The sequence below is a fragment of the Vulpes vulpes genome, chromosome 11, assembly GCF_048418805.1.
Source record: "Vulpes vulpes isolate BD-2025 chromosome 11, VulVul3, whole genome shotgun sequence".
NCBI lineage: Eukaryota > Metazoa > Chordata > Mammalia > Carnivora > Canidae > Vulpes > Vulpes vulpes.
In genome coordinates this window covers 86,305,000-86,332,978 of record NC_132790.1, presented here as the reverse complement: position 1 = coordinate 86,332,978, position 27,979 = coordinate 86,305,000, and the positions used below count along the sequence as shown (strand labels likewise).

At 47.8% G+C, this 27,979-nt stretch overlaps 1 protein-coding gene and 1 long non-coding RNA gene across 6 annotated transcripts in view; one reads left to right on the top strand and one right to left on the bottom strand.

Moving 5' to 3' along the window:
- The window catches only part of LOC112934976 (uncharacterized), a 62,146-nt gene extending 49,861 nt beyond the window's left edge, over window positions 1-12,285 (bottom strand). For both annotated transcript variants that reach the window (XR_011995286.1, XR_011995285.1), the window contains exon 1: window positions 11,924-12,285. This is a non-coding gene — a long non-coding RNA (uncharacterized lncRNA). The remainder of the gene's footprint in view (window positions 1-11,923) is intronic.
- Window positions 1-13,477, top strand: part of NMNAT3 (nicotinamide nucleotide adenylyltransferase 3) — a 114,079-nt gene extending 100,602 nt beyond the window's left edge. The window contains exons 3-6 of one of the 4 annotated variants that reach the window (XM_072726984.1): window positions 1,278-1,461; window positions 1,840-1,875; window positions 6,345-6,427; window positions 12,282-13,477. In XM_072726984.1, the coding sequence (XP_072583085.1) occupies window positions 1,278-1,461; window positions 1,840-1,875; window positions 6,345-6,427; window positions 12,282-12,622 (644 nt within the window). In that variant the 3' untranslated portion in view covers window positions 12,623-13,477. The remainder of the gene's footprint in view (window positions 1-1,277; window positions 1,462-1,839; window positions 1,876-6,344; window positions 6,428-12,281) is intronic. The other 3 variants (XM_026018542.2, XM_072726985.1, XM_026018543.2) reach the window with 3 other exon arrangements.
- Window positions 13,478-27,979: the final 14,502 nt, after the last annotated feature.

The following is a 27,979-nucleotide window of genomic DNA, read 5'->3' as shown; positions in this document are numbered from 1 at the left end:
GCACTGTTTTTAATTGTCCAAAGCCAGACTCAAACCAAGTCTGTCAACAGTAAAAGAATTCAATTATTTAGTATATAATCTTGCAATGGAAGGCTATGCAGCAATAAAACTGGTTGGATTACATGAATTTTATTTACATAAAGTGAAAAAGGCTAAACAAAAATATTCAGTATGATTCCATTTATAAAAGTTTCAGAAGGTAAATGAATCTGTGTTTTTTTAAGGCTACATAAATACATGGTAAAGCTATAAAGGAAAGAATTAATTTTATAAAAGTAAGAAGAGTGATTAACTTCCGTCAGAGTGGGACCTGTGGTAGGGAACATCTGGTGTGCCAGAAGTGCTTATATCTTAATCTAGGTGATGATGAAAGCAGGATATACTTTATAACTGTCAGGCCATATGTGTTTTGTGTTCTTTTATGTGCATATTTTATAATTTTAAAAAATATATCATATACTTAAAATATCATCTTACTATATAAGGATTCCCTAATAGGTCTCCTTAGCACAAGGTCCCGCCCAGCATGTATGATCCCATTTCACATTCAGGAAAACTGAAGTGCAAATGATTAAGTATTTTATTTTTCCAGATAGGTTGGTAATTGCCTCGGGTGGACTAGAGAATGATGAAGCTGGAGCCCCCACCCAAGGCTCTTGGAGTCCTGTTCTACTCTTTCCTGGTTCTCTGTGGCTTCCACAATGTCGCCCTAGCTCCAAAATTAAAGCTTTCCATTCTCCAGTCCCTGAGCCATACAGCATCACTTACCTACACAACACACGTCTTTCCCAAAGTAGGCCTTCCCATGCCTCCTAGAGCCACCACTTCCCATCTCCTTCCCACCTCCCACCTACCTGGTCCTACCTGGTCCATGCTCACCCCATCTCTTCATCTTTGATTCACAAGACCGCCTGTTGGGGCTAAGAAACTGCATCTAACTATCATCCCAGACCTGATTAGAGGAGGTAGTGCCTCTGTTAAGTCCTATGCAGGAGGACGTCATGATGTTCCTCCAGCATATTCTTACCCTAACTGTCCACACTGCTATCTAGGAGTCTTGTCTGGCCACATCCTCACAGCCTTGCTCCCCAAGGTATGACTGTGTGCTGTAGAAAGCTGGAGAAGCATGCGGCCCCTGAGGGAGCTGGCCTACCAGGAGAGAATGCCCGGTCTGCTCCCACTCAGGATGAGGCACAGAGAGTTCTGCGCCTGCCTGGATTCAGGCAACCAGGCAGTCAGTGTCGGCACATACCACACCACTGCTCTCCCTTGCCTAGGACTGTACCAGGTGATCGGCGGTATCATCTCCCCTGTCAACGACAACTACAGGAAGAAAGACCTCGTGGCTGCCCACCACCGGGTGGCCATGGCCCGGCTGGCCCTGCAGACGTCCGACTGGGTCCGGGTGGACCCCTGGGAGAGTGAGCAGGTGCAGTGGATGGAGACAGTGAAGGTGCTGAGGTAATAGTGGACATGCTTGTGTGATGACCAGCGGCTGTGGGACACATCTGCAGAGCCCAGTGGGTGGAAGTAGGGACCAGGTATTAAGTAGGGCTTCAGCCAGGCTTTCTCAGCCAAAATCCCAGAAGTGCTTCCTCTCAGAGGGAGAGTGACGAACAGACACACTCTCAAAGAGGTCCTGAGTATAAAAATCACAACCCACTGACTGCCCTGCAGGATGCACTTTCTGGAAACACCCAATCTTGTTTCAGAGGGCTCCAGTGATGCCACCTAGTAGCTGTGAGGCTAGACACTTATGATCTCTGAGACATATTTCTCACTTGCAAAATGGGGACAATAAAACCTAATGAGGGTTTTTTTGTTTTGTTTTATGTAAAGAACTTTCCTGACCCAGATGTCCCGGAAGACTGTTCAGTAAGTGGGACACATCATTGACTAGTTTGAAACCTGCATCTACATAATAAGCCATCTTTTCTAATTGTACAAATCCTGGGTTCTGTAAATCTAAACTTTTATGTGAAATAGGAAAAAAGGCTATAAATCTAGAAAGTTGCTCAGGATATATTTTTTTTTCCTTTTGGAACTGTTTTTAGCATCCAGCATAGGTAAATTGCTGTTTCAAAGCCCTGGGAGCACTGGATGTTGGGATAGCGGGTCACTGGTCACTGATGTGTGTCTGACGTGTGTCTGAGAGCTGGTCCTGGGAGTTTGCTGGAGAAGCAGGAAGCCCCACCCAGCCTGGCTATCAAGGGGGACAGGGAGGTGGGCCTGCCTGTCACTAGTGACAGCCGTCTCTGCTGGAAGGGATTGCAAACAGAGGGTGTGTCTTTTATCTATTTGGAAGCACTAAGATTGTCAGGAAATAGGAAGCACAAGGGACAGGGTCAAGTAATTGGCAGGCCTGTTCACCATAAATCTATTTAGGTCTTCATTTTTTACTCTGCTTCAGAGTCACTTGGTTGAAAACTTTTAGTCAAGATAAACATTTAGTTACATATCCTGGTTCTGATACTTTGCCTTTTTCTTGGGAAAGAACCAGCTAGAACCATTCAGCAATTCAGTGCTGCTTCAGAACCTACTGCCAAATTAAACGAAGAGCAAATATGAAATAATTGTTAGGATATATGCTCTTTTTTTTTTTTTTAACATAAAGCATAAATTTATACCTAGATCATCCCTTCAGAACAAGCAGTATAAAAAAATTTTTTTAATTAAAAAAATTAAAAAAAGAAAAAAAGAACAAGCAGTATAGCCAGCTCTCATCTCTGGAGGATAGCAGAGGGGAATACAAAAAAAAAAAAGAGTAGATAATCCAGCAAATCATTTAGCTTTAACATGTAGTCACAGAGACGCTTCCCTCCTCCACCCTGTGAAGGGAAGTATGGCTGAGGGCCCAGATTTTGGAGACTAGTTTACTAGCTCAGTGACTTGATAGAAGTGAGTTAGCCTCTCTGAGCCTCAGTTCCTCACCTAATAAGACGGGGATGACACTGCCTACTTCTCTGGGGTACTGTGTGAATTAAATGGGATGATGTGGGCAAAATACCTAGTTTATGGTAGGTGCTTAATAATGTTAGCTACCTTCCCTGCATCCCTAACACTGGCCCGTAATTTATCCTCAACACAGATAAGCCATTCCTGGATAAATAGCAACTGACCACAGAACTACATAATATTGTCGCTCCTTCTGCTGCAAAATGCAGGTATGAGCTAAGATTTTATGGAACATATTCTTTTTCTTTTTTTTTTTTACTCTGTTCTTTAGTCCAGTGCTCTTCAGCCCTGGCTGCACACTGAATCACCTAGGGAGCTTTCAAAAGTACCAAACCCCGGGAGTTGTCCCAGAGACCAGGATGTCATCAGTCTGGGGTGGGGTATTGGAATTTTTAAGGGCCCCCTGGTGATTCTAATGTGTGGCCAGGATTGAGGCCACAGCCTCAGTCACGAAGTAGGTTAATCAGGTTTATGATCACTACCAAGATCCATCCAAACTAGTGGACCTTAGCTGTAGGAATCACCTGGGAAGCTTTTTTAAAATGCTCATCCCCCTGCCCCAACCCCTCCCCCCCAACCCAGGCCCTCAGAGATTAATATTTTTTGGTGGGGTCTAGGCAGGAGTATTTTTTAGGTCTCCAAATGATATATTTTGTACAGCCAGGGTTGAAAATTAACTGATATAAATAGACAACACAGTTTTTATCAGATAGCTGATTACATTTTTTCCCAATATTTAGAGTGTGCATAATTAGGAAATTTGATTGCTCATGTTTTCCTACAATTACTAAAAACAGTTTTTTTTTAAAGATTGAAAATCTGGTCATTATAAAGTTAGGTGATTTTAGAAGCATAGTAGAAATCACCTTTTGCTCCATTTAGTATCTTCCTGATAGAATCGACTGTGAATTTACATAGTGACGTCACTATGAGGGAAGTTCACAGGGTTCATTGAGGATTCTTTTTTCTCCTTATTGGGCTTATTTTTGCTCTGATTTTTTTTTTTAATCTAGGCCAGCTTTCAAGCTTTTAGGACATTTGATAACTTCTTTTGCTCACCTTCTCCCCATGTTGTAGGGGGAGGTCCTTAGTCACAATGCCATTTGATGTGGTCCATCATCATCACCATCACTACTGTCATCTCTGGTGCCCCTTTGCAAGCATGATCTTGTGCTATCCTCGTTTTATAGATGAAGAAACAGGTTCAGAGAGGCTAAGTTAATCACAGTCACAAAACAAGCTAGTGGTGGAGGCCAATCTGACTCTGAAGCTATGCTTATGGTGATCTTCAAACCAGTGATCTATGGGTGGGGACACAATGGGACTGACTTTGTTCCTGCCACAATGACTCTCTAATCGGGCATCCATGGAGACCTGTGGGGCTGCAGAGGACACAGAGAATGAGGTCCCAGGGTCAGCCCTCAGGCCCAGGGCCCGGTGCCCCAGAGCACCACTCAGGCAACAAGAGGAAGCCATGGCCACTGCCCACACAGGCAGAGTAGAGGTCTGTGAGGAAAATAATTATTCATACATCGGAGTTCAGAGATCATATTCAAGGTAGGGTCAACTTGAACTAGGAGCTTCAAGGTAAGTAAAATAAGATGACAGTCACCACCACCTTTACTGATCACTATTGTGTGGCAAGCTTTTTCAGGTAGGTAATATCTAGTCACCTCAACAACTCTGAAAAGTAGGTGAATTTAGTCCCACTTTACAGATGGGGAAGTGAAGGCTCTTAAAGGATCAGTAACATCCACAGTAACATCCTACCGTTAGAAAGTAGAGGTGAGACTCATGCCTACTTCAGTCTGATGGGCGATTCCAGACCAACTCAGGAGTGAATCCTCAGACTTGAAGCTTACCAAAACCAACACAGACAATAACAGAGACACAGAGTCCAGCTAGGCCCTAAGAAGACTCAACTGAGTCTCCGAGATCATCAGGAAGGACCTTGGACCAGAATTAAACATATTTATTTGTCCACTCCTTCCATCATTCCTGACTTTAGGTAAGCAGTTCCTGAGGATTAAGAACATAAGAATGAATGAAATGGGCTCAGCATTCACAGGCGAACAGCCAGTGTTGATTGGGCACTTTCTGTAGATGGGCCAGTGCTAAGCCTCTCCATGAATCCTCAGTGCGGCTCACAGGGGTGGGTGCATTAACCCCCCCCCCCCCCATTCTACAGACTGGAGGCAGATTGCTTAGGGAACCCACCAAGATTCCACAGCTACTAGTTGGAAGCAGAATTCCAAGCAAGCAGTCTAATTCTAAAGCTCAACCTTTATGCTGTGCCTTCCCCTAGTGATAATCAGCACCGAGCTGCTAGGCCAGCGTCTGGCAGGCTAGAAGCACTTTCTCTCTCATGGTCTGGTGATGCTTCGCAGAGAGACGGTCAGCATTAACTTCCATGATGACCAACAAACAGATGAGGTCACTGAGGCTCTGAGAGTGTCAGGGACTCATCCAAGGTCATAGGAGCAAGAAAATCTAAACTCGACCCCCCCCCCCCCCAGTCTGGCTTCAAAGCACCTGTTTTCCCACCAGGCACTTTCTCCTCCCAAACACAGCTCTCATAAATATATATAATCTTGCATTGATACAACGTGTTTGATCAGCTATGTCTTGATTTGCACGCTGGTTGCTAAAGCTGGTTGCTAAAGGTGCCAGGCATGCTGAGCTGGTGTTAAGTCCAATCAGATCTGAAATGCGAACACAAAAGGAGACCGTCCTGCACACTGCTCAGTGCGCTCTGCGTAACTCCTTCAGTCCTCATGACCACCCACGAGAGATTCCTCGTTACCATGCACAGGGAGACCTGTTGGTCAGGGTCACTCAGCTGGCCCATGGGGTGCTGGGATGCAGCCCAGGCCGTGTGACTCTAAGCCAGATTCTTAGTCCTCACCTTGTGCAGTTCTGAAATGGTAGTTTATGACAAGAGTGAGCTGTGGGCCAACACTGTGCCAGTGCATACTGCACAGTAGCTCATTTACCTCCACAAAAGCCTAAAAGGCAGGCGTTGTTATATCCTGGCTTTACAAATGACAGTGTCTATTTTGAACTCCAGTCTGATTCTAATAGCCTGTGTCCTCAGTCCCCACCCAACTTTTAAGTGAGGTATTGAAAAACAGTGTTTAAAAAGTAGAAATATGCTCACTTCCCCCCTTTCACTGAAGCTCGCAGAAGGCAGTGGATGGTCAGGACCCAATCACATCTGCTTCCCACCCAAGCGCCTGGCACAGGCATGGCACCCAGTAGGCCTTCCACGAACATGTGTGGAACCAGCTACCTACCCAAAAGGGGCAAAAGCAGGCTGAGACTTAAACACTGAGACCCCTGGGTGGCTTTGGGGGATGGACATGCCCTGAGCCTGTGTGTTTGCAATGCAGGCATCATCACAGTGAACTGCTCAGATCTCTGCCCCAAACGGAAGGCCCGGACCATGGCAGGGCTGGCTCGACAGCCCGGACAGGTGGGTGCAGACCCTCTTGTCCCTGAGAAGGAGAGATGTCAGGGATCTACCCCCCACCCTCCTTCCCCGGGACCAACTCCCAAGCACGGCCAAGGATTCTGAGGCTCGCCTGGGTGTGGTGACCCTTCCCAGATTGAAAGGTCAAATTAAACCCTTGGCCACCATCCCTTGTAAATCATTATGCTGATTTAGGATTTTCTGCCCCAAAGGAGTTTACCTACCCTTGTGATTTGTGCTTGTGACAAGGATTACAGTCAGGGCTACACGGGGATAAACTGGTGAGTGGTGCTGAGTCCTTTTAAAAACCTCAGCCTTTCTGAGTACAGATGTGCTGCTCTAACCCTTAAACTGCGAGAACGATACTTGTGCCCATCTTCCTCAAAGGCTTACTCAGAAGAGGAAACCTATTTTTAGGGGAATTTCAGATATGGATTGTCCTATCAGTTTGTAACCCTGGGTCTCTACCCAGTTGTCAACTCCTGGTATTTGATAGAACCTTGTCAGTTGTGACTTCAAAGCATCCTCCCTCTCTAATGGCAGCCCTGGTCCTAGGGGTCAAATGCATAGGCCCCTCATGCAAACAAAGAGAAGCACCTGATGATGGAAGGGCCAGATGTGAAGTGAGTAGGGAATCCCTGGCCCCGCTGGGCTGAGTGCCCAGCAGACCCATCTGTGGGGTTTCCTACTGTCCAGTCTCCCAACCATGGGTGGTGGGACACTAGTTCCAGATCAGAAGGGCTCAGGAATGTCACAGTTAAACCAACCTAAATTGGCTTCTTTCCTGCAGGACTTTTCAGAGCCTTTACTATGATCACGTGCATTGCAACTACAAGGAAGAGAACTAGCTCGTCACCATTATCACATTTTGGTCATGGGACCCTTTTCAACACATTCTGGCACCACCCTGCACCTTCCCCCCACCCCCGGAACACAGACTGGGAAATGCTCTTCTAAAAGAAATAGAAAATGCCACCAACCTCTAAAGGTTGCATGCCCCAGTCCCCAAATGCTGGTCAAAGGATCACTCACAGCAGAATCACCTGTGAGGGGTCTAATAATTCTCAGGCCACACCCCAGACCTCCTACTAGAGTAGGAGTGTAAGAAAGGAGGATTACAGCTTCTCCCGTGTCCTCAGCTTTACATCGTTCATTGTATTCCTCTGGTCTGTCTGCCTCTCTCCATCCCCACGCCCACCCCCAGCCCCAGGTGGGAGCACAGGCAGTGTTAATTGTCAGCCTCCACCTTCTTTCAGAAGCCTCTCTGGCTTAGCAACTACTCGTACCAGAGTCAAGAGACACTGGCTGAGCACCTCCCCAGGCCAAGCTCTGGACTCAGGTGGAAAACAAAAAAAAAGCCCGCCTCACCCCCGACCTTAGGCTAGAGACAGGCTGCGAATGGTGGGGAGTCCAGGCATGGACTGGAGGAGCTGCCCGGAGGAGGAGACACTAGTACCAAGACTCATGGGATCAGTAGGTTATCTGGGGTTAGGGGCCTTTCCGGGCAGAAGGGCAGCTGAGCAAGGCACAAAGGCAGGACACAGCCTGGGTGCCTGACATTCCTTGCTGCGGTGGAATGCTAGAGCTTCCAGGGACAGGCAGGGACCCTCTAGTGACATGGGCAGGATGACACACGGAAGCTTCCAGCCTCTCCTGCTCCACCTCTCTGCACATACTTCCAGAATCCTGTCTCAGGTCTTTCAAGACTGCTCCTCCACCCCTTCCCTTTAACTCCCCTTTTGAAAAACCTCTCTCTCCTGTTAGGCCCAGGTTGGACCCATCGTCCCTGTGAAACCAGGCTGCTTTCATTGGAGATGGGCTCTCCCCCTCCCGACACCAAAACGCACCCACATTCTTTTCAAATTTACTTTTCTAGGCGCTACTCTGCTTGGCCCTATGGAATTTGTTCTTTCTCCCCTTTATTGCTATTCAGACTGTAAGTCCTGCTCATCTTCTCCCCTAAAGTAACTGTTAAAAAAGAATGTTTATGTTGAATGAAAAGTGGGCTTTTCAGTTTACCAAAATATATCAGCAGCTTTAAAAATGTTCACGTCCTTTGCTTGATAGATTCCCCTTCTAGGAATCGGACTGTGGAAATAATTAGAAATTGGGACAAAGATTTACGTAGAAAGATGTTCATCAGAGCAGTTTTCATAATGGCAGAAAATAAAAGCAACCTCCATGTTTAGCTATAAGGGAATGTTTAAATTATGCTGTATACATAGGATGAACAATTGACAAAAAGGTTTTCGGAGAAAGACTTATGAGGTAAGTGGGAAAAAATCAGGATATGAAAAAATCAGGATAAGAAAGGCTTATGAAGTGGGGAAAAATCAAGATATATATAAAAACATGCAAATATACTTGCACATCTATCTGCATGTCTAAATCAATGGAAAAAAACAAAAAATACACAAAAGTATTGATAGTTTTCATGAGAAGCAGAATTGTTTTCTACCTTAAGTACATATCATCCATATATTTTATAAGCGACACAGAATTCACATTTGTAATGGGGGTGGGGTGGGGACTAGAACAATTAACCAAAGGAAGGTGGATTCCCTCAGCATAAATCTGGCTTCCGATGAGGTGGCTTATGTGTTACTAGCGACATATTTGTGAAGGACCATTTTGTGTGCTGTGGGTTTTATTGTGTGCTCTTCTGTGGGACTGCAGATTACGGGCTGAGCTCAGCACTTTCTGGCAGCCAGAGCCCGGCTTTGCCCAGCACTCCCATGATTTGTGGGTCTCCTTAGGCTGACCCCGTGCCGCAGACTGCCAAGTCCTGGGCTGCTCGGGTGTGACACCTTGGATGGCTGAGGCCTCAGTCGGTCCTCTAACAGCTGGATGGTGTCTGTCTTTTGTGCAGGTGGTCCCTGGCCTTGGCCCATCCTCCTTCAGAGAATTCCCTTTCCATACAACCAGAGCAAGCATCCCCCCACTCTGATTCCATCTCATGTCAATTGTTCCGCGGTGGCCTTGTCTGCTTAACTTGGGCGCCGCCCTTTGATACCTAGCTTCGGCTCTGCTGTCCTGCTTACCCAGAAATCCCACAACTCCCAAGTGTGTCTGCACGGCCATGGCCATACCCTGCACTGGGCCCCAGATTCACACTGCATTCCCTTTCCCTCGGTCACACAGTTCCCACAACCTCCACAGGAGGCCATCCCTATCTGACAGCACAGGAAACCCACCCATCTGCTAGAACTCTCCCAGGCTTCCAGCAGATCTGAAACCCGAACCCAGGGCTGACTGACCTCAGGGCTGGTATTCTCTATATAAAGAGGGCACCTGGACATCCTAAGAAAATGGTACTGGTGGCACATCTCTCACTTTGCACGTAAATCTCTGCTTTGTCTGCTTTTCAAAGCCCATGGCTGTTCCAAGAAAGCACACTGCCCCAGAATGCCCACAGACATCTGATTTATGTCACTACATCGTGGTTAGGACGAATCAAATTGGCAGCCTTTATTCAACACCTCAGACTTACGGACTTTGAACCTGGACAGTCAGTCACTCAATCTGAAGAGTCTGTAGCAGTGATGTGAATGGATTGGAAAGAGATATGTAAGGGCCTCTGAGGCCTGCCCAGACTTCGAGTCTAAGGCACTTGTTGCCAGAAGAAGTGATTACCCCACAGACATGCCTTTGATTTGGGGAATGGGAAGGTGTGGGCACTTGTCCCCTGAAGGCAAGAGCTCAGGGTGAATTGTATTCCTGTCACTGTTAATAAATCAAACTGTGTGTAATATCAAAGTCGGTGTGTGGAAATTGCCCCCACAAAAATCCACTGAGATAAGAAGGGGTTGTCTTCTGTTCCTTGACCTGTGGGAATGGGGGGGGAAGGTGTGCTCCAGGCCTCAAAAGGCCCTAAAAAAGGCCCTACAAAAGGCCCATCATTTAACCTCCCCCATAGAAGAGCACATGAAAAATCACCCACTTGTTTAAAAGGTCAAAAGATGGTCACCTGCTATATTACAATGGTTGAATAAATAAGAAATTGGAGTAGAAACTCACAGATGCAAAATAATCCAAATCTGCAGATGTTGTGAGCAATGGGACCAGCCCAAAGTAGTGAGAAGTGTGAGTTATTGAACAATTTTTAAACTTAGTTTTATTGACTTTAAAAATATTCCCTAAGTGTTGAGTGGATGTGTCGATGAACGGGTTAGTGGATAAGCAGGTAGGTGGATAGACTGAAGTTAACACCTATCACACTTATGCTGTCCCAAGAACTCTAAGTACTTTATAAGCTCATTCAATTCTAAAAATAATCCTATGAGATAAGTACTGTTAGTCTCCTTGTTTTAAAGTTGAGGTCACACAGGTGTTGAATGGCAGAGCCAGGATTTGAATCTAAGGTGCCTGGTTTTAAAGTCCTAGTTCTTCACCTTGGAGAATTCATGAATGCATGTGTCAGTGAAATGTTTGAGTATCCTTTCATTACACCGATATTCTGCAGCTAGAGTGTTTGAAAAGTCTGCTCTGTAATTCTATCTGCTCCTTCAAAATTAGGAAACAAGGCCAGTGTTTCATGGATGGGGACACTGAGGCCCAGAGAAGGATGGATCTTGGCTCCAGCCCCACAGCAGCCTGTGGCCAACCGCAGCAGGAATTCAGACCTCTCCGTGGCCCCTCCAGTTTCTCACTTTCTATTCCACAACCGGTCTGGTGCTCCCTTGCTTACTCCTCTCTCTGACCCGTATCCAGATTCCTTCCAAGGTTGCACAGAAGAGCCTCAACTGACCATTTACATCAGCGCTCTCCCCAACAGGAGGTATCCCCAGAGACCCTCCCCACTGAGGTTTCACGGTGGCTGAGAGCTGCCAGAACTCTAGGAACACAGCCTTTGCCACTTACTGAAGCTGGAATCACCTTCCAGAAGGACCAGAGATCCTTTGGTTTTCCCCTGTCCACATTAGCCCATTCAGAGGGCCATGAACTTGAACAGTGCCAGGAAAATCCTGGAAGGGCCTCTGGGTTCTGATGCACATACAGTTCCCGCCAGCAGGAGGCAGCAGAGCTCAGCAGTTACAAATACCCCACCCCGAGGCTGGCTGGCGGGTTTGAATCCTGCCTCCCCCTAGACGGGTGACCTCAAGTGGGTCACTAGCCTCTCCAGGCCCGTTTCCCTCTCCGCAGACGAGTAACGCCTCCCTCATGAAATTGTTCTGAGGATCAAATGAGATTAAATCCATAAAGCGCTTAGCGATGGTGCTCACGGCGAGCACCCAGCAAACGTTAGGCATCCTTTTATCACTGCAACCATCATTGTTAGAACAAATGCCAAAGGATTAGCCACATTGATCAGTTGTTCTAGAGCTTTGCTATATTGAAAACAGATGAAAAGGTCACTAGCTGTTGATTATCCGAAGAACCTTTATGATGAGTTTTTACTTATAAAAAGTACCAGGTGTTAGGGCTGAAATAGATTTTGACAAAGGTGGTGACTTGCCTGAGGCCCACAGCTCGTTAGTACCTGGGATTCCACAAGCTCACCTTCCATCAGAAGGTTCACAGCCGTCTTTGGACCGCCGTGCCGTGGGGTCCAGCCACCGCAGACACACTTGATATAACCCTAGAGGGGAGTAAAAGGAAAGCTGTTGTGTATTTCCTGATATTTGCCAATATCAAAAGATTTATTGATTAAATCATTACTTACAACAGTATATGTCCCTGAAGCACCTTCAGATTGACTTGCACGCTTCTTCCTCTTTCAGTCATGAACACACAGACATGGAGCTCCCAGTACATTCCAAGAAAAGCAGCTTGTGCAATTTTAAAACAGAATATGATGCTGTCTTTACTGGCCGTGACCCTTCTCTAACCTTGTCGGGATCCACCCTTGTTTTTCCAGCTGGGCCTGAGCTGAAGCTCCTCTGCGGGGCAGATGTCCTGAAGACCTTCCAGACCCCCAACCTCTGGAAAGACGCACATGTCCAGGAAATAGTGGAGAAGTTTGGCATAGTGTGTGTGAGCCGGACAGGTCACAACCCAAAGGAATACATCTCGGGCTCGCCCATCCTGCACAGGTACCGACACAACATTCACCTGGCCAGGGAGCCCGTGCAGAATGAGCTCAGCTCCACGTACGTCCGGCAGGCCTTGAGCCAAGGGCACAGCGTGAAGTACCTGCTCCCAGATGCTGTCATCGCCTACATCAAGGACCACAACCTCTACACCAGGGACAGCTCCTGAAAAGGCAGTAGCACCCAGAGGAATGAAGGAAAGCCAAGCTGGGGAGAGCCAGCCCCTCCTCCACGGAGCTCCTCCTAAGGGCAGTTAGGGTCTCGGCTTTTTCTTTCTTTCCTTTCTTTCCCACTTTTCCTTCCTTTTATCTAGGCAATCCGTTTATTTCAGAGGCGTCTTCTGTCCCAGGAAGAGATACCTTCTTTTGGGAGAAGCAAGTGCCTACACCTCAAGAATGGACTTTTACCAAAGAGGCTAACATGGCATGACAGGTCACCAGAACTAGACCACAGCTCTCGGAACCTCTCGCTGCAGAGGCCTCCTTATTCGATAAACGGGGACTTGGGCACACGCACTGAAGGCAGTTCTGCGCGAGACAGGCCCCCTGAGGGTCAGATCAGAACTGCCCACATGTGCTTTTTAACTAGGACCAGATGCAGCATGCTGGTCTTGATTGGAGAGCCTTGACAGGATGCTAATTACCAAACAGTGGGCTTTGTCAACGCCTTGTTCCAGCAAAATAATACTAATTGAGGAGTCAAAAATTTGGAAGCAGCTCTTTGCCAATTTACATTGAATCTTCCCTCAAGAACCACCGTCTGCCTAGGCTGTAGATAAAATTTAAACTAAAATCCTTCTAAGGAGCGGCCCTCAAACAATATTTTTGATACAGCAGATATTCTTAACACGACTTTTTTTTAAATATATAAATACCAGGGCTCCTGATTTCCAGGTTTCTAAAAAAGGAACTGAGGTAAAACAGATGCCTTGACTATTTTAGAGGATCTTTTTTGAATGTTTTATGACCGCCTGCCTGTTTGAATATTGGCAAAGGGATAAATAATAAATTGACATCAAAAAATACTAATGAAAAGTTTCTCTTTTTTCTTCCTTTGTTATATTATTAATGCCCCATGTACCAGCTGTTGCTCTTCTTTTTAGCTACCCCATGAAATTTGCTACTGTTCCAATGGAACTGACATGAATTTAGAAGTTTCTATTTCCGGGTACCAGCAGTGGAGGAAGCAGGTGCTTCTCAGCACCTTGCAAAGAGGGCTCTAATCTGAAGCTGTGGGTCGATGGCTCTGTTCAGGTGGGCCCTAAAGGATGAGCAGAGGAGCCCACAGGTGTTCAGGATTTGTTATTCCCGGCCTGCTTAAGAAGAGGTTTTAATTGGCCTAATTCTGTTGGAGTTTACTCTTTACACTTGCTGACCAAATAACTGCATGCACTCAGAATTTGCTTCTCCAGACTTTTACCCTGATTCATCCTTGCTATAGCTCTGTAGTCACGCAGAAAAACAAAGGGCCAGTCAGGAGGACTCTAATACCTCCCCGAACATACTCCGGTGTTTGTGTGCTTGTCGTGCTAGAGAGGAATAAAGCAGACCATCAGGATTTCCTGGGTCTAAATTAGTGGAGCCCTCCGATTAGGGGGGAGAGTTCCTAGATCCCCGCCGCTGCAACCTCTAGGGCTGCTGGCCATTGCTCACCCTGAGTTCTGTACCCCAAGGGGTCTCTAAGAACCTTGATAATGCAGGGGAATAGGAGCCAAACAGCCTTGTCCGCAGCAAGCTGTGTGACTTTCACCAAGCTCCCTTCCCTACCATGCGCCTCGGTTTCCCAAACTCTGAAATGGGGCAGCTCGACTAGATACTCTAAATTCTCTTCTAGCTCTGATTCCCTGAGGCTCTTAGTGCCCTCCTTCAGCCTGTCCGTGCTTTTTCCGGGTCCAATTGACTTCTGGCCATACTGGCAATTCTCCAAGGTCAGGGGGTCTTTGTTTTGTTTGCTGACATATCCTAAGTGCCAAGAACCTTGCTGTCCCAAACACGGTCACGGGATGGAGTGTTTGCATCCCCTGGGAACTGGACAGAAATGCAGACTCTCAGGCTCTACCCCAGACCTACTGACTCAGAATCTGCATTTTAATAAAATTCCCAAGCCAGTCCATGTACTGGCCTACAACAGTGCCTGTTACAACAAATATATGAGTTTTATTTCTAGGAGAGACTGAATACACAATGGAAATGTATGATTGCATCGCGTTTACTCCTCCTTACCCTCTGAACAGCATTTTCCCCACTGTTCTGTATGGAGTATAGAAGGCAAACATCCAGAGTGTCCAGAAAAAGGGGTAGTGAGGGATCCTGTGGGTTTGAAACAGAGTTTCTCAACTTAAGCGGTATTGACATTCCAGGCAGATCATCCTTTCCTGTGAGGGGCTTCCCTGTGCAGTTAGGATGCTGAGCAGCATCCCAGCCTCTCTCCATTTCCATGCTGGGAATACCCACCACCACCTCTAAGTGTAACAACAAAAATGCCCCCTAGACCTTGCTAAATGCCGCCTGGGGCACAAAATAAGACCCTCTGAGACCCTCTGGTTTAAGGATATGGAGAGGGGTGGGGAAATATATGCAAGGAGGGGTTTGTGCCTTTCTCAACAGGGAAAAATCAGCAGGCAGATTTAGAAAATGCCTCTCATAAGGGACTAGTTTGAGAGGTGTCCCCACCATTCACGAAGTCCTATTTGTTCTGGGGGACACAGTGGTATTTACAGTGGGAATTAGAAGCCACTCCCTTGACTCAGAGGCCCTCCCCGCTTCCGTCTCCTTTACTCCCACATGCCCAGAGTGGCTTTCTCCCATATTTTTACAGGCTGAGACTTCCAGCACACCCTGCACCCTCAGCACTGACATCATAGCCTGGTAAGTGGAGACCTGATGAATGGAAGCTAGAAGTCTTGTGATTATAATTTTTGCGATTCAGATTCAGCGTTCATGTATTCGAGTCATTTATCATGCGCATCTCATGTACCTAGTATCTCAATACTAGGAGTTTAATGATGCATAAAGTAGACAGTCTCTCCCCTCGCGAAGCTTACAGTCCAGTAGGAAGGTGAAGAATCAAATATTCACAGGACTAAACATCTGATTACAGACTGGGATGAGGGCTCTGTGCCCTGCAGCCAGAGGCCCAGGTTCACTTGCCCAGACCCTTTCCAACACCCTGGAGCGGCCCTAATCATGTGGATACCTAATTTCACATTCATGATTTTTATTTATTTTTTTCTGACAAGTGGCCTTCAAAATCGTACAACGTAGACTCCATAAAACATCAGGGACTCACCCTGATGACAGAATACAGAGAGAGCAGGGAGGAGAGGATGGATTTGAGACCTGAAAAATGAATTCACGAGACTTAGGGATGGCTGGAGGCAGCTGGCCTTTCAGGCAGAATGATGCAAAGGCCCTGAGGCAGAGGAGGGCAAAATGAGCAGCATGATGAGCTAGATTCATCATCAACTCCTCAAGGAAGGGGTCTCCCACTGCATGGGCATCTCGCAGCAGGCATCCTGCCTCGCCAGCATCTCCCTGTCCTGCCCTGCCACAGGTGTAGGGCACCAGGCCCAACTAGGCCTGGAAGAGATGCCGTCATCTCTCTGCTTCATGGCTGTACCATGTGGCTCCCACCATTTCCCACCATTGCCTTCTTCTAAAATAAAAAAACACAACAAAACCTACTGTATAATAAGTAGGTAGATACACACACACACACACACACAGACATACACACACATATATCTTTCTCAATTTCTGGACTCTTACTTTGTCTCATTGATTCATGTAGCCTTCTTTTTTTAGTATCAGAAGGGAAAACATGTATCACCGCTGTGCTCCTGATTTATTGCATTGACATTGCCCTGCATACCTGATCTCACATTCCTTTCCATTCCCTCAGGCCTTCTTTGCATCCAGTGTGCCAAGGTGTTTTGTTTATTTTGCAAGAACAGAAAAACAGTGTTTTGGCCTCCTGGGTAAATAGAATTTCTAGCCTTAAATAAAGGTTCTCCCATGATACCAGATGCCGTCCAAATGAGAGGAGCTCTGCATCCCAGACCGAGGAAAGGATTTTTCATTTGTGATAGTGTCTGTGTCACTTGGGACAGTATGATGCAAAATCCCATTTTAAACCAATAGTGCGCCAGATTGGCAAGGCACGTTTGGTAATTGGGTTAATACACAATCGCGAATTTCCTCATCCCCGTCCTTACACTCCCTTTGCTAACAGTGTTCCTGCCTTCACTTTTGGCAAGGGTCTCTATGCACAAACTCTATTCGGTTTCACTCACGAAGTGATTTTCTCGGACCAAAGCTCAGCATTATAGACACACAGGTATGACCAAAAAATAATCTATAATAATACACATAGGAGCACTCCTCAGAGGATTTTAGAATTGTTAAAATAACCCCAGAAAGTCTTGTGCATGGCACCAGAGCCTGTGAAAACCGGAAGGAACCCTAGTGTTCATCTGATCCCACTTTTCTCAAATTATCAGAACACTGAAATTAGTGGGAGTTTCACTATTAAAAACAAAAAGAATATGGTGTCCTGTGGACCAGTTTGCAGAGCTCAGCTTTCCTTCTGCTGAAATCCACAATGGGTGTTTCCAGGCCCTGCCAGTCTTGTTTTCCATGCATTCCTCACATGCAGCCTCTCTCTCTCCATCCTTCCTGGCACCCCGCAGCCCAGACCACCATCATCTCTTAGCCAGACTACCATAATGGGCCTCCCCAACCCCTCCCCTTGGCCCCTGTGATCCATTCTCCACGTGCAAACCAGCACGGTTTGTGATCACACATAAATCTGAGCATACTACCTCCCTGCCCAAACTTCTTCCTCGGACACCATTAAGCAAATGGAAGACAAGTCACAGACTTGGAGAACACATTTACAAAATGTATATCTAATAAACGACTTGCGTCCAGGGTATGTAAACATCTCCAATAATTCAAAAATAAGAAGACAAAAAGTCCGATTAAAAAAGGATCCAAAGAGTTAACTAGCCCTGTGTAGGAGGGCTGATGCCGCTACTTAGAAAGGCCTGCTCATGAGAGTGGCCCTTGGCTGGTACCTGAGAATTTGGCTTTTGGAACGCTGCCTATGATTCTAACCGATAAGGCTGTTTTGTCTACCTGACAGGACTGAGTCCTGCTGTCCCAACCTGCCTAGGCTGGTTCAAACAGTGTGACTTAGAGCGAACACCTGCTCCCCTAGGAGCAGAATTTCAGAAACCATAGCTGGTCTTGCAGGCAAAGGGCTTTCAACACTAGCCCACAGTAAAACCCTTGGTTTCAGAGTCTCAAACAGACCTCCCTGGACAGAAATACTGCACATTGTTGCTGTATTTCACAGGTGGAAAAAGTGTGTTGTGTGTGGCCCCCATCACAGGAGGAAAACACTGGAAGCCTTCGCCTGGACTCCCCCAGACTCTCCCCAAAGTGTCTTTTCCCCGGGCTCGTCCTGCCGTGTGTTCTTTCACTGTAATGACCCACTGCCATGAGGATAACTGCCCCTGAGCCCTGTGAGTCCCTCTAGAGAGTCACCAAATGTGGAATCCCAAAAATAAGACACTTGGCCAGAGAAGATACACGAATGACTAATGAGCACAGGAAGATGCTTGGCACCAATCGCCTTGAGAGACCCACAATGAGATATCGCTTTGCACCTCCATGAATGCTTATAATCAGTCAGGAAAATCCCATTCTTAAGAATCTGTCCAAAAAGAGATGCGAACATGTGTCTGTCCACTCACTTGTGTGTGAATATTTATAGCGGCATTATTTATTACAGCCCCAAACTGGGAGAATTCAGGTGTTTTCAACTGGTAAACGGATAAACAAATGTACTGTATCCATGCAATGGAAAATTATTCAGCAACTCAGAGAAGGAACCAGTGATAGATACCGCAACAAAACAGATGACTCTCAGAAACACGCTCAGCGAAAGACGCCAGACAATAAAACAACATACTGTAGGATTCCATTTACATGAAATTTCTAGAAAAGGCAAAACTATAGATAGAGGCACGGAGCAGACCAGCGGTTGCCTGAAGGTGGGAGTGCGTGACTGCAGGTGGGCACGGGGAACTGGTTGTGGGGGGGGGGGGGGGTGACAGGAATGTTCTAAAACTGGATTGCGGTGCTGATTGCACAACTCTGTACATTTACTAAAGCTCATCAAACCATGCATGTCAAATGAGTAAATTCTGAGGTATTTAAATTATATTCAATAAAGGCGTTTTTTAAAACATCTGAGCTTCCTTTGCTTGCCCTTGGAGTAGAGACCTGACTCCTCCTGGGGTGGCTGACCACCACCCCCAAGCTCCCACGCCCCACAGCTCACTCGTGTGGCTCCAGCCCTGCTTTGCTCAGTGTCCCACACCACGCCTCTCCTTCTGTCAGCATTTTCCCTATGCGCCCCAACCCATGCGTGCTCTCTCTCTGCATCCTCCTTTGAGCTCATTCCCATTTCTTCTTCAGTTCCCTGCCTCACCTCGCCTTTTCCAATAAATTAGACTTGTCCACTGTACCTGTACCCCCAACTCCCTGCCCTCCTCTTGTAAGAGAATTTCATCACTCTAGAAATGACGAGTTTGGTGGTGACTTGAAGTTCCCTGAAAGCAAGAATTTGTCTTAATCATTATTCTTTGTCCGGAGCACAACTCCTGGCTCAGGAAGTATTTCAGAAAAGAATGCCCTAATAAGCATCTTAATAGCTCTGAGAAGCCCGGTAAACACACCTGTTGAATTTTGTATCAATCAGTGTTTTTGAGGCATGTTTACAGGTGTATATACTTAATAATATGTGGAACATGATACTCAAAGTTGCACTTTAGGAAGTTCTTTTTTTTTAAGATTTTATTTATTTGAATTATTCATGAGAGACACACACAGACAGAGACATAGGTAGGCTCCCCACGGGGAGCCTGATGCAGGACTTAATCCCAGGACTCCAGGATCATGACCTGAGCCAAAGGCAGACACTCAACCACTGAGCCACCCGAGCATCCCTACGAAGTTCTTATCTAAAGTTTTCCCCCAGTTTTTTCTATTACAAACAGTCTTGCAAGAAATACCCTTATCCATAAACCCTTACAAACCAGTGCTTTTGTGGGATAGGTTCCCAGGAGTGGTATTGCTGGGTCATATGCTATGTGTACTTTGTATTCTAATCGATGTTACCAGACAGTAGACACTAGATTTTTTTTTTTTAAGTAAATTGATTTTTTTTTTTTTTGAAGGAGACTCCTAGAGCTGCTGAAATTCTCATTTCCTTATTCCTTTGCAGGGAGTCACCTTCACTACTTTTTATACAAACCGAAGCAATATCCATCTCTTTATTTCTATAGATAATGTGTGATAATGAATTTTAGGAACTCGCTTACCATAGAGAGACACAGCAATGTGCAAGCAAACATCGTTCCTGGTATGTTCGATGGGCGGTGAAAAGCAGGTTCTTTGGACCGATGGTGGATTTATGGATGGGTGGGCAGATGGTTTTCACATCCTAGTCTCATAGGGGCCCAGGAGCACAGTAGCACGGCACCAGGACAATGGTGTTTGCCACCGTCCAGCTCTTGCAATGTCCTGGCAGGTAAAATGAGTCACTCTGCCCGCTGCACCTGCCCCACACACTCTGCACCTCCAGGCTGGGGGTAGGCAGGTGGGTTCACACAAAGGCTCCTTCCTGGGCCTATTACCATGACTGCCCATGTCCCCTTTACTCCTCTGTGGTGGCGCTCCTGTACCAACTCATCAGTGGCTCCCCATTTCCTACAGGGTAGAGTCTACATAGCAGCTAAGGTTCCCCATAGCCTGGCCCTACTTGTTTCTCCACATTTTCTTGCTCTGTGTCAGACCAGGCCATCCCGCCACCCCCACGGCTCCCCCTCAGCCATGCTGTCGCCTGCCACACTGGATCATCCCACTTTCCCTGAAGATGCCAGCCTGTCCTACGCCTCCCTGCTTTTGCAAGTGTCACTCCCTCTTCAAGTGTCCTCTACCAGCTGGGTCGGGCAAATCTCTACCCCCCCCCTTCTAAACTCGGTCCCTGTGCTCAACTGCCAGAGTGGCTGGGACACACTCTGTACAAGCCTCTGCTTGCTGTGCCCTCATCTCCCCTACACCTGCCCTCCTCCGGGCGGTGCCTCGCTCAGGGCAGTGTCCTCAGCATCCAGCCCAGTCCCGGGCACCTGCCGGGTGCTCAGTAAGCATTTGCTAAACACGCAGCTCTGACACTTGCCCCAGTTCTTCTGGTGAGGACCCACTGGGCTCGCACTCCTGGATGTGCAGCCCATGACCAGGTGAGGAATAGGGAAGGAATTTAAGACACCGTCTCTGACCGTGGAGCACGGACAGGCTCGCTGGGAGAGCCGAAGCAGGCATGCCAACTGTGTGCACACGAGAAAGAGCTCTGTCCTCCCGAGGCAATGTGGATGAAACAACATGACGGGGGGAACCCATGGTTCTTAGACTCCAAGAGAAGGGAAGAGGGAGGATACTTGGGCCAGGGGATCTTGGGGAATAAGTGTGGGCTGGGAGACTTTGGGAGTTGAAGCTGCTAGTGCCAGGGCAGGAGGACGACATGGGATGACTGGACTGCAGGGGACAGGGTACAGATGGCACTGGGAAAAGACATTGAGGCCAGATGGTGACAAAGGCCTCAGATGACAAGAAGAGAAGAAACTAGAATTTATTGAGGCTGTGTGTTCCTGAATCCTCAAAACTGCACTATAAGGCGCTGGCTCAGAGACATCAAGTGGCTTGCCCAAGATCACACAGCCAGGAAGTGGTGGGCCTGGAATTCAAAAGCAGTCCGACTCTAAAACCCAGGGCCACCACAAAGGAAGCCCACAGAGAGGAGGGTCTTCACAAAGATTATTAAAATGCAATTTGGAATGGGGTTTTTGTCCCTAAGCCAATGAGCTCCTGGCCTGTTTCTTCCCTTTTTGGAAACAGAAACCTGCCACCAGCTGCCTAAAAAGCGTATTCACCCTCCAGTGCTTCTAAGGAGACAGGTCCTAGACTGAGGCCTTGAGGCCAGCCCTGAACTGATGGGAGAGCTTGGCGTACCCCACCCCTGCCATCCTTCCCTCTGAGGCCATCTCCCCCTTGCCACAGGTCAGCGCAGCCCTGCTCCGGATTCACTCTCTGGGCGGTCCTCCGAGGGCCGGGTCACGGGCTTCCTGGAAATCAGTGTGTGTTTGACCAGCTGCCTCCCTTCCATCCTTCACTGTATAATTCTTCCCCAAGAACACAAAAACATTGGTTCAGCAAGATTTGTTCTTTTTAAATCTGGCCGGAGCCTCACCAGGGTGCATTAATCTTTAACTGTTTATAGATTTTTCTGCTTAGAATATATGCCCTGTGCTTTCATCTCACATGGGGATTCAAGTTCTGCTTCCATATTGATGATGACTTAGGAGACGTATTTTCTCTCTGGGATTTTCTTCTGCTGGCTTATCTATCAGATCCAGCACCCCAAAGCTCCCATAGATCTTTGCCTCATTCAGGGGACAGTAGCTGGTCTTAACCTTAGGCTTCAGGTCAGACAGAGCCAGACACGAATTCAGCTCCCTGCCCTGCCACTCCACCCATGGGACCGCAAGCAAATCACAAAACCTCTCTAAAGTTCATTTTCTTCTGAAAACCAAGACCCAGTGGAGTCATATCTTGCCCAGGGTTCTATAATCAGCACGAAGCGCATATATGGTCATAACGATGACTTCTGAAAGCCCTCAACTCTGCAAGGACTCCCTCTCCTCACCACCCCACCTGCCCCCCACCCTCTTCCATCTCCCATCTTCTTCCAAGGCCAGCAGCCTGCTCCTTCTCAGTCCGCTAAGTCAGCCTGTGGGGGCCGCCTCCAGCCCTCGCCTTCACCCAGCACCTCTAATTAGCTCCATAAGAAGGCCCAGAGTAAAGCCCTGAAAACCAACTTCCTTAAAAGGCAGGGAAATGGGAAAAGTTGTAAGTATATACAGTTCATATTTTTTTCAAATTTAATACTGGCCAGAAACATAGAGTTATCATCCAAAGTAAAAACACAAAATCAATGTCCTGTTTAAGTCTCAACTTCTCGAGTTCCTCAAGACTGCTCTGAGATACCCTTTTCCAACCAGCAAAAATCCAAGCTTTTGAAAGCACAGCCTGCTAGTGAGGAAACAGACACTATCAGGGGTCCGTGCTGGTGAAACGGTGCGATCCTAGGGAGGAAATCTGGTAACACCGAGCGAGAGTACTTCAAGTATTCATCTTTTGACAGAGCAATCCCACCTCTAGGAATCTAGCCCAGAGAGACACTCATGAAAATATGAAAAGGCTTAACCTGTTCCTTGCAGCGCTATTTCTTACAGCAAAAGACTGGAAACAACCCTGAGCAGGAGGGGATGGCTTCAGTAAGCTATGGCACAACCAAGCGGAGCGCGATGCCATGGGAGGGAAGGAGGGAGTTCCTGAACTACTGCGAGTGATTTTAAGTTTATGATTTAAGTGATTTTAAGTTTAGGAGCGCCTGGATGGTTCAGTTGGTTAAGCATCTGCCTTTGGCTCAGGTCATGATCCCAGAGATCTGGGGATGGAGTCTTGCATTGGGCTTCCTGCTCAGTGGGGGGTCCTCTGCTTCTCCCTCTCCCTCTGCTTGTTGCTCCCCCTTCTTGTGCTTTCTCTCTATCTAATAAATACATAAAATCTAAAAAAAAAAAAACAACAACAACAACAATAACAAGAGACAAGGATAGGGGCACCTGGGTGGCTCAATCAGTTAAGTGTCCTACTCTTGTTTTCCACTCAGGTCATGATCTCAGGGTCGTGGGATTAAGGCTCTGTGCTCAGTGGGGGTCTGCTTGTTCCTCTCCCTCTGCTCCTCCCCTGTTTTCTTTTTCTGTCTCTGTCTCTGTCAAATAAAAAAATAAATATAATCTTAAAAAAATAGCATATAGTGTGCTACTATGTTTCTAAGAAAGGCAAAGTATGACTAAATAATATATTTATATTTACATTTTAAATTTTTTTAAAGTAGGCTCCACACCCTTCGTGGAGCCCCAATGTGGGGCTTGAACTCATGACCCTGAGATCAAGATCTGTGCTGAGATCTAGTTGGATGCTCAACCAACTTAGCCACCCAGGCACCCTGATATTTATATTTTTAAATGAAAAGGTAGATCATAAGATAAAAGATATGTATCAACCAATGGCAACATATGAAACTCATTTGGATCCTTATTCAAACAAACTAAAAAAAAATGAGATAAGTGAACACTTTCTGGATATCTGATAACATTAAGGAATTGTATTATTGGTTTTTAGTTGTGGTAATAGTGTTGTGTTATTTTTTTTAAGATTTTATTTATTCATTCATGAGACAGAGAGAGAGGCAGAGACACAGGCAGAGGGAGAAGCAGGCTCTCTGCAGGGAGCCTGATGTGGGACTCGATCCCAGGACCCCAGGACCATGCCCTGAGCCAAAGGCAGAAGCTCAACCCTGAGCCACCCAGGTGCCCCTGTGTTATTGTTTTTAATGAGTCTGTCCTTCAGAGATACTTCTTGAAATGTTTCCGGATGAAATGATATGGACATATGTGGTCTTTGCTTCAAAATAATTTAGAAATGGGGGGGGGGGGCAGGTGGGAATATAGATGAAATAAGATCAGCCGTGGGTTAATAATTGTTGAATTATGGTGGTGAATCCACAGGAGTTCCATATACAATTCTCTTTATGTTTATGTGCGTTTAAAATTGTCCATAATAAAACAGCTAGGAAAGCAAAAAGAGAGAGAAGGAAGGGAAGGGAAGGGAAGGGAAGGGAGGGGAAGGGAAGGGAAGGGAAGGGAAGGGTTCCCATGCAGCGTGTGTCACAAGCTGTAGGAACAATTGTCATGTGTCAATGGAAGGTGGCACTGAGCAGAGCCATTTCTGGACAGAAATAAATCCCCAGGCTAAGTGGGGTAGGATTCTGTGGCCTGTAGACACGGTGTGTCACTTGCACTTCTGCATATTCATGAACGCATCAAAGAAGACCATCCCCAGGAGACCCGGCGCCCCTCAGCCCCATGGCCTCTTGACAACCCCTCTCACTCCTGAACACAGCCGACACGGGAAGGCAGCCTGGCTGGGCCACTCTCATCCCTTCAGACATTAACCTCGCAGATGGCACCGTGACAGCTCAGGGACTGGAGCAGGGTCGTTCTCCGTAAAATAACTCCAGAGACATATTTGAACACAGGAAAAGGGAAGATTTTTTTTACAAGTCACCAAAATAAAACGAGCCCTTTAGAAGAGAAGCAGGGGGTGTGATGTCAGATGAGGAAGGTTTTCTTTATAAGCACGAGGGTGGAGTATGTGGCCGCCTGTCCCCTGCCAGGAGACTCGAGTGTCTGGGTGGGGGAGACCTGCACTGGGTGGGATGGGGCTGGAGGCCCACTGCGCCCCAGCACCTTGCAGGGAGCACCATCGGGGGCGGACGGAGACTCAGGGTCTGCTCCAGGGCCTTCTGTTCCACCCCCTTCGCCCCGAGCACCTGGGGACACCCGGCAAGCTGCCTGACCTCTCGGTGACGCGGAGACAATACTGCCCACCACGCAAGGCGATCATAAGGCTCGTGGGCAATCGATGAATCCTCTCGCGGAGACGGCTCCCTCCCTCACTGTAATTTATCCCCTGGAGCAGACTGATCCACTCAAGAGGGAACACACATCTCCTGCCTAGCTCCTCTGAGCTCTCCTCTCCCCCAGGACCCACCCTGGGGGCCCTTGGCTCTCTCCTGTCCTCCGTCCCTGCAACCCAGGAGTGCTCCCTGGGCTGACCAGTGGCACTACAGACACACAGCCCCGGGCTGGCTCCCCACTGGCCTGCTTCCTCCTCTCCGTGCTCTGGGTGGCTCTTTGCGATTGCTCCTGGGTCTCCGAGGCTCTTCTCTAAGGCTGAGGAATGGAGCAAGCCCAGTGAGGATGTTGTGGAGTGCTTACACCTCTCCCTTTTGGTCATTCACAGAGCCTTCCTCAGCACTCTGTTGTGCCCCCCCCCCCCCCCCCTTGGCCTTCCTTTCTACTCCTCCTCAATTCTCAGATCCCGGCAGTTGTTAAGATCCAGCTGGAGCCTCACTTCCTCCAGGAAGCCCTCACTGATTGCCAACTCCACCGAGACCCTCCTCTCTTCCTTATACACCCTTCTCCCTTACTCTCTTTGCCTTACACATCCCAAGTGATCGCACCCCAGACAAAAAGAAACTCCACTAACTGAATAATGGATTACATCAAGCAGGATGGAGAGGGCTGAGAAGGATAACCATGATGATACCCAATGATTCCGGGACACAGAGCACTTTCACCTCGATTCCTTGGATTGACCTTAAGGCCCCAGAAAGGGGCACAGGCCAGCACCCTCTCTCCCTTGCCTTTCCCCTTACTCGTAAGGCTCCTCTGGATCAAACAGCAATGTGCCTGGAGCATACTCTGTGTCATGCTCCTCTTTATGCATTGTCTCCTTTGCTTCTTACCTCCCTAAGAGATAGGAAATCAGGGTGTCCGCATTTTACAGATGGGGGAGCTGAGGCACAGAAGGGATAAGCCACTTATCCAAGATCACTCAGCTAGACAGTGACACATTCATTCAGCTTCAAACCAAGCACTCTGCCTCTAAAGCCTGCCCTCACAACCAGCGCCCAGCTGCTGGAACAGCACCGCCAGCAGGGGCCACACTTTGGAGAGCCCTCCGGGGAGGAGACCCAGAAGGACAGGAGCATACTGACCCACAGGGGGACATATGTAGCACAACCAGGCTGAATTAAGTGCCATGTGTCCAGCCAGCCAGCTCAGAAGAATGAGGTCAGATGAGCAGTAAATGTGGCCAGAGGAGGGAGGAAAAGCCAGATGTTGGACCTTTGGGATGGATGGGGGAGGACTGGACAGGTGAGGAGGGCATGCCTCTCTGCCCAGAGCATGAAGGGACCACTGAGGCCATGGCAGAGAGCCAGAACTGACTGGGCCCCTGCTGTGTGCCAGACAGTATGCTGGGCACTTGGCATAAGCCATCGCAGGAGACTCGGCACAGAGAGAAAGAAGAAAGAGGGTGAGAAATCCGGCTAGCTGAGCTGCATGACTCAGGGGAGCAGGAAAAAGAGTTTAGACTCTTTTTGGGGGTGACCAAGAAATGGCCAGTTCACTGTTTAAGTCTCTGGCTGGTTCTCTATTCTGGTGAGTCAAGCTGATGGGGAGCCCTAAGTGGACGCCACAGAGAACCCAATCCATGCCAGGCCCCACTCATCATCCACCTGACTGAGCCACAGGAGTTTCCTCTGGCACCTTCAGTTTGGGCAGGACTGCGATAGGTTGCCCTGGCTGTCCCACTGAGATGTGCACACAGAGCCAGGGTCCGTGAGAACAAGAGATGGCCTGAGCATCCCAGAGCCAGGTGGGAAGAGAGAGGAAAGCAGCCGGATAGGGGGACAGCTGTCTAGAGCAATGGTTCTCAACCAGGGGTGATTTGGCATCTCCTTCCCAGACATTTGGCAATGTCTGGAGACATCCTTGTGGGAGGTGCCAACATGGATCTAGTGCGTAGAAGCCAGGAATGCTGCTAAACACCCTTCAGTGCGTAGGACAGCCCTCCACCAAGACCACCCCCAACAGAGAATTATGTGGCCGGAAATGGCAACAGTGCCTGGTTGAGAAAGCCCGGTGTAGAGCAAGCTGGGTAAGAGGGGCTTCAAATCCAAGGCTCTCGCTGGGATGGAGCTGCCCTACCCTGAGGAAGATGCATCCTTCCCTAACTCCGCCAGGTGCAGTGTGAGGACTAACAGGAGCCCCAGGCTGGGGGGCGAGGCGGGAGCCACGGCAGTGCTAGGGGAGGAAGAGAATGCACCTGCCGTCACCTACGCTTTGATTTGTGCAGAAGGCAATTTATAAGAGATATTTTGTCTTTAATGGAGGGTCAAAAAGTCAACCCAGATGATTCTGTCATCTCCTTCCTGACAAAGGCAGAGAGGTTTTGAAGCACTCTGACAAGCCCACCAGGTGGGAAATGAAATGTGATCAAAGATCTTCATCGTGGAACCGTTTCTAACCCGCAAAGGACCGGAACCAACAACACAAATGTCCATCAGTGGCGGACAAGCTAGGTCAAACAATGGAAGGCCCTGCGAAACAATGACATTTTCTCTGTGCAGAAATAGAAAGGTCCCCGGAATGCATCAAGTGAAAAACCCAGGGCACTGCGGTGCCATTTAGATGAAAGGGAAGAAAGGGAAGCCTGGGGTGTTGGTTAGGGCCTGCGCTGGCCGAAGCAGATCCCAAACCTCGCTGGGCATCAGAACCACCCAGAGGGCTTTGGGGTTTTTTTTGTTTTGTTTTTTTGTTGTTTTGTTTTACACTTTGTTCAGACGACATCAACCTTGCTTTTATTTGCGGTGGGGGGGGGGGGGGGTGGAAAGTCCCCGCTTGCCTGGCCCTGCGCGCAAGCCCCCAGCCCTCCTGACCCCGACCGCTGCAGACTAAGGCCGCAGGTGGCCTCTTTCCTAACCACCTGGG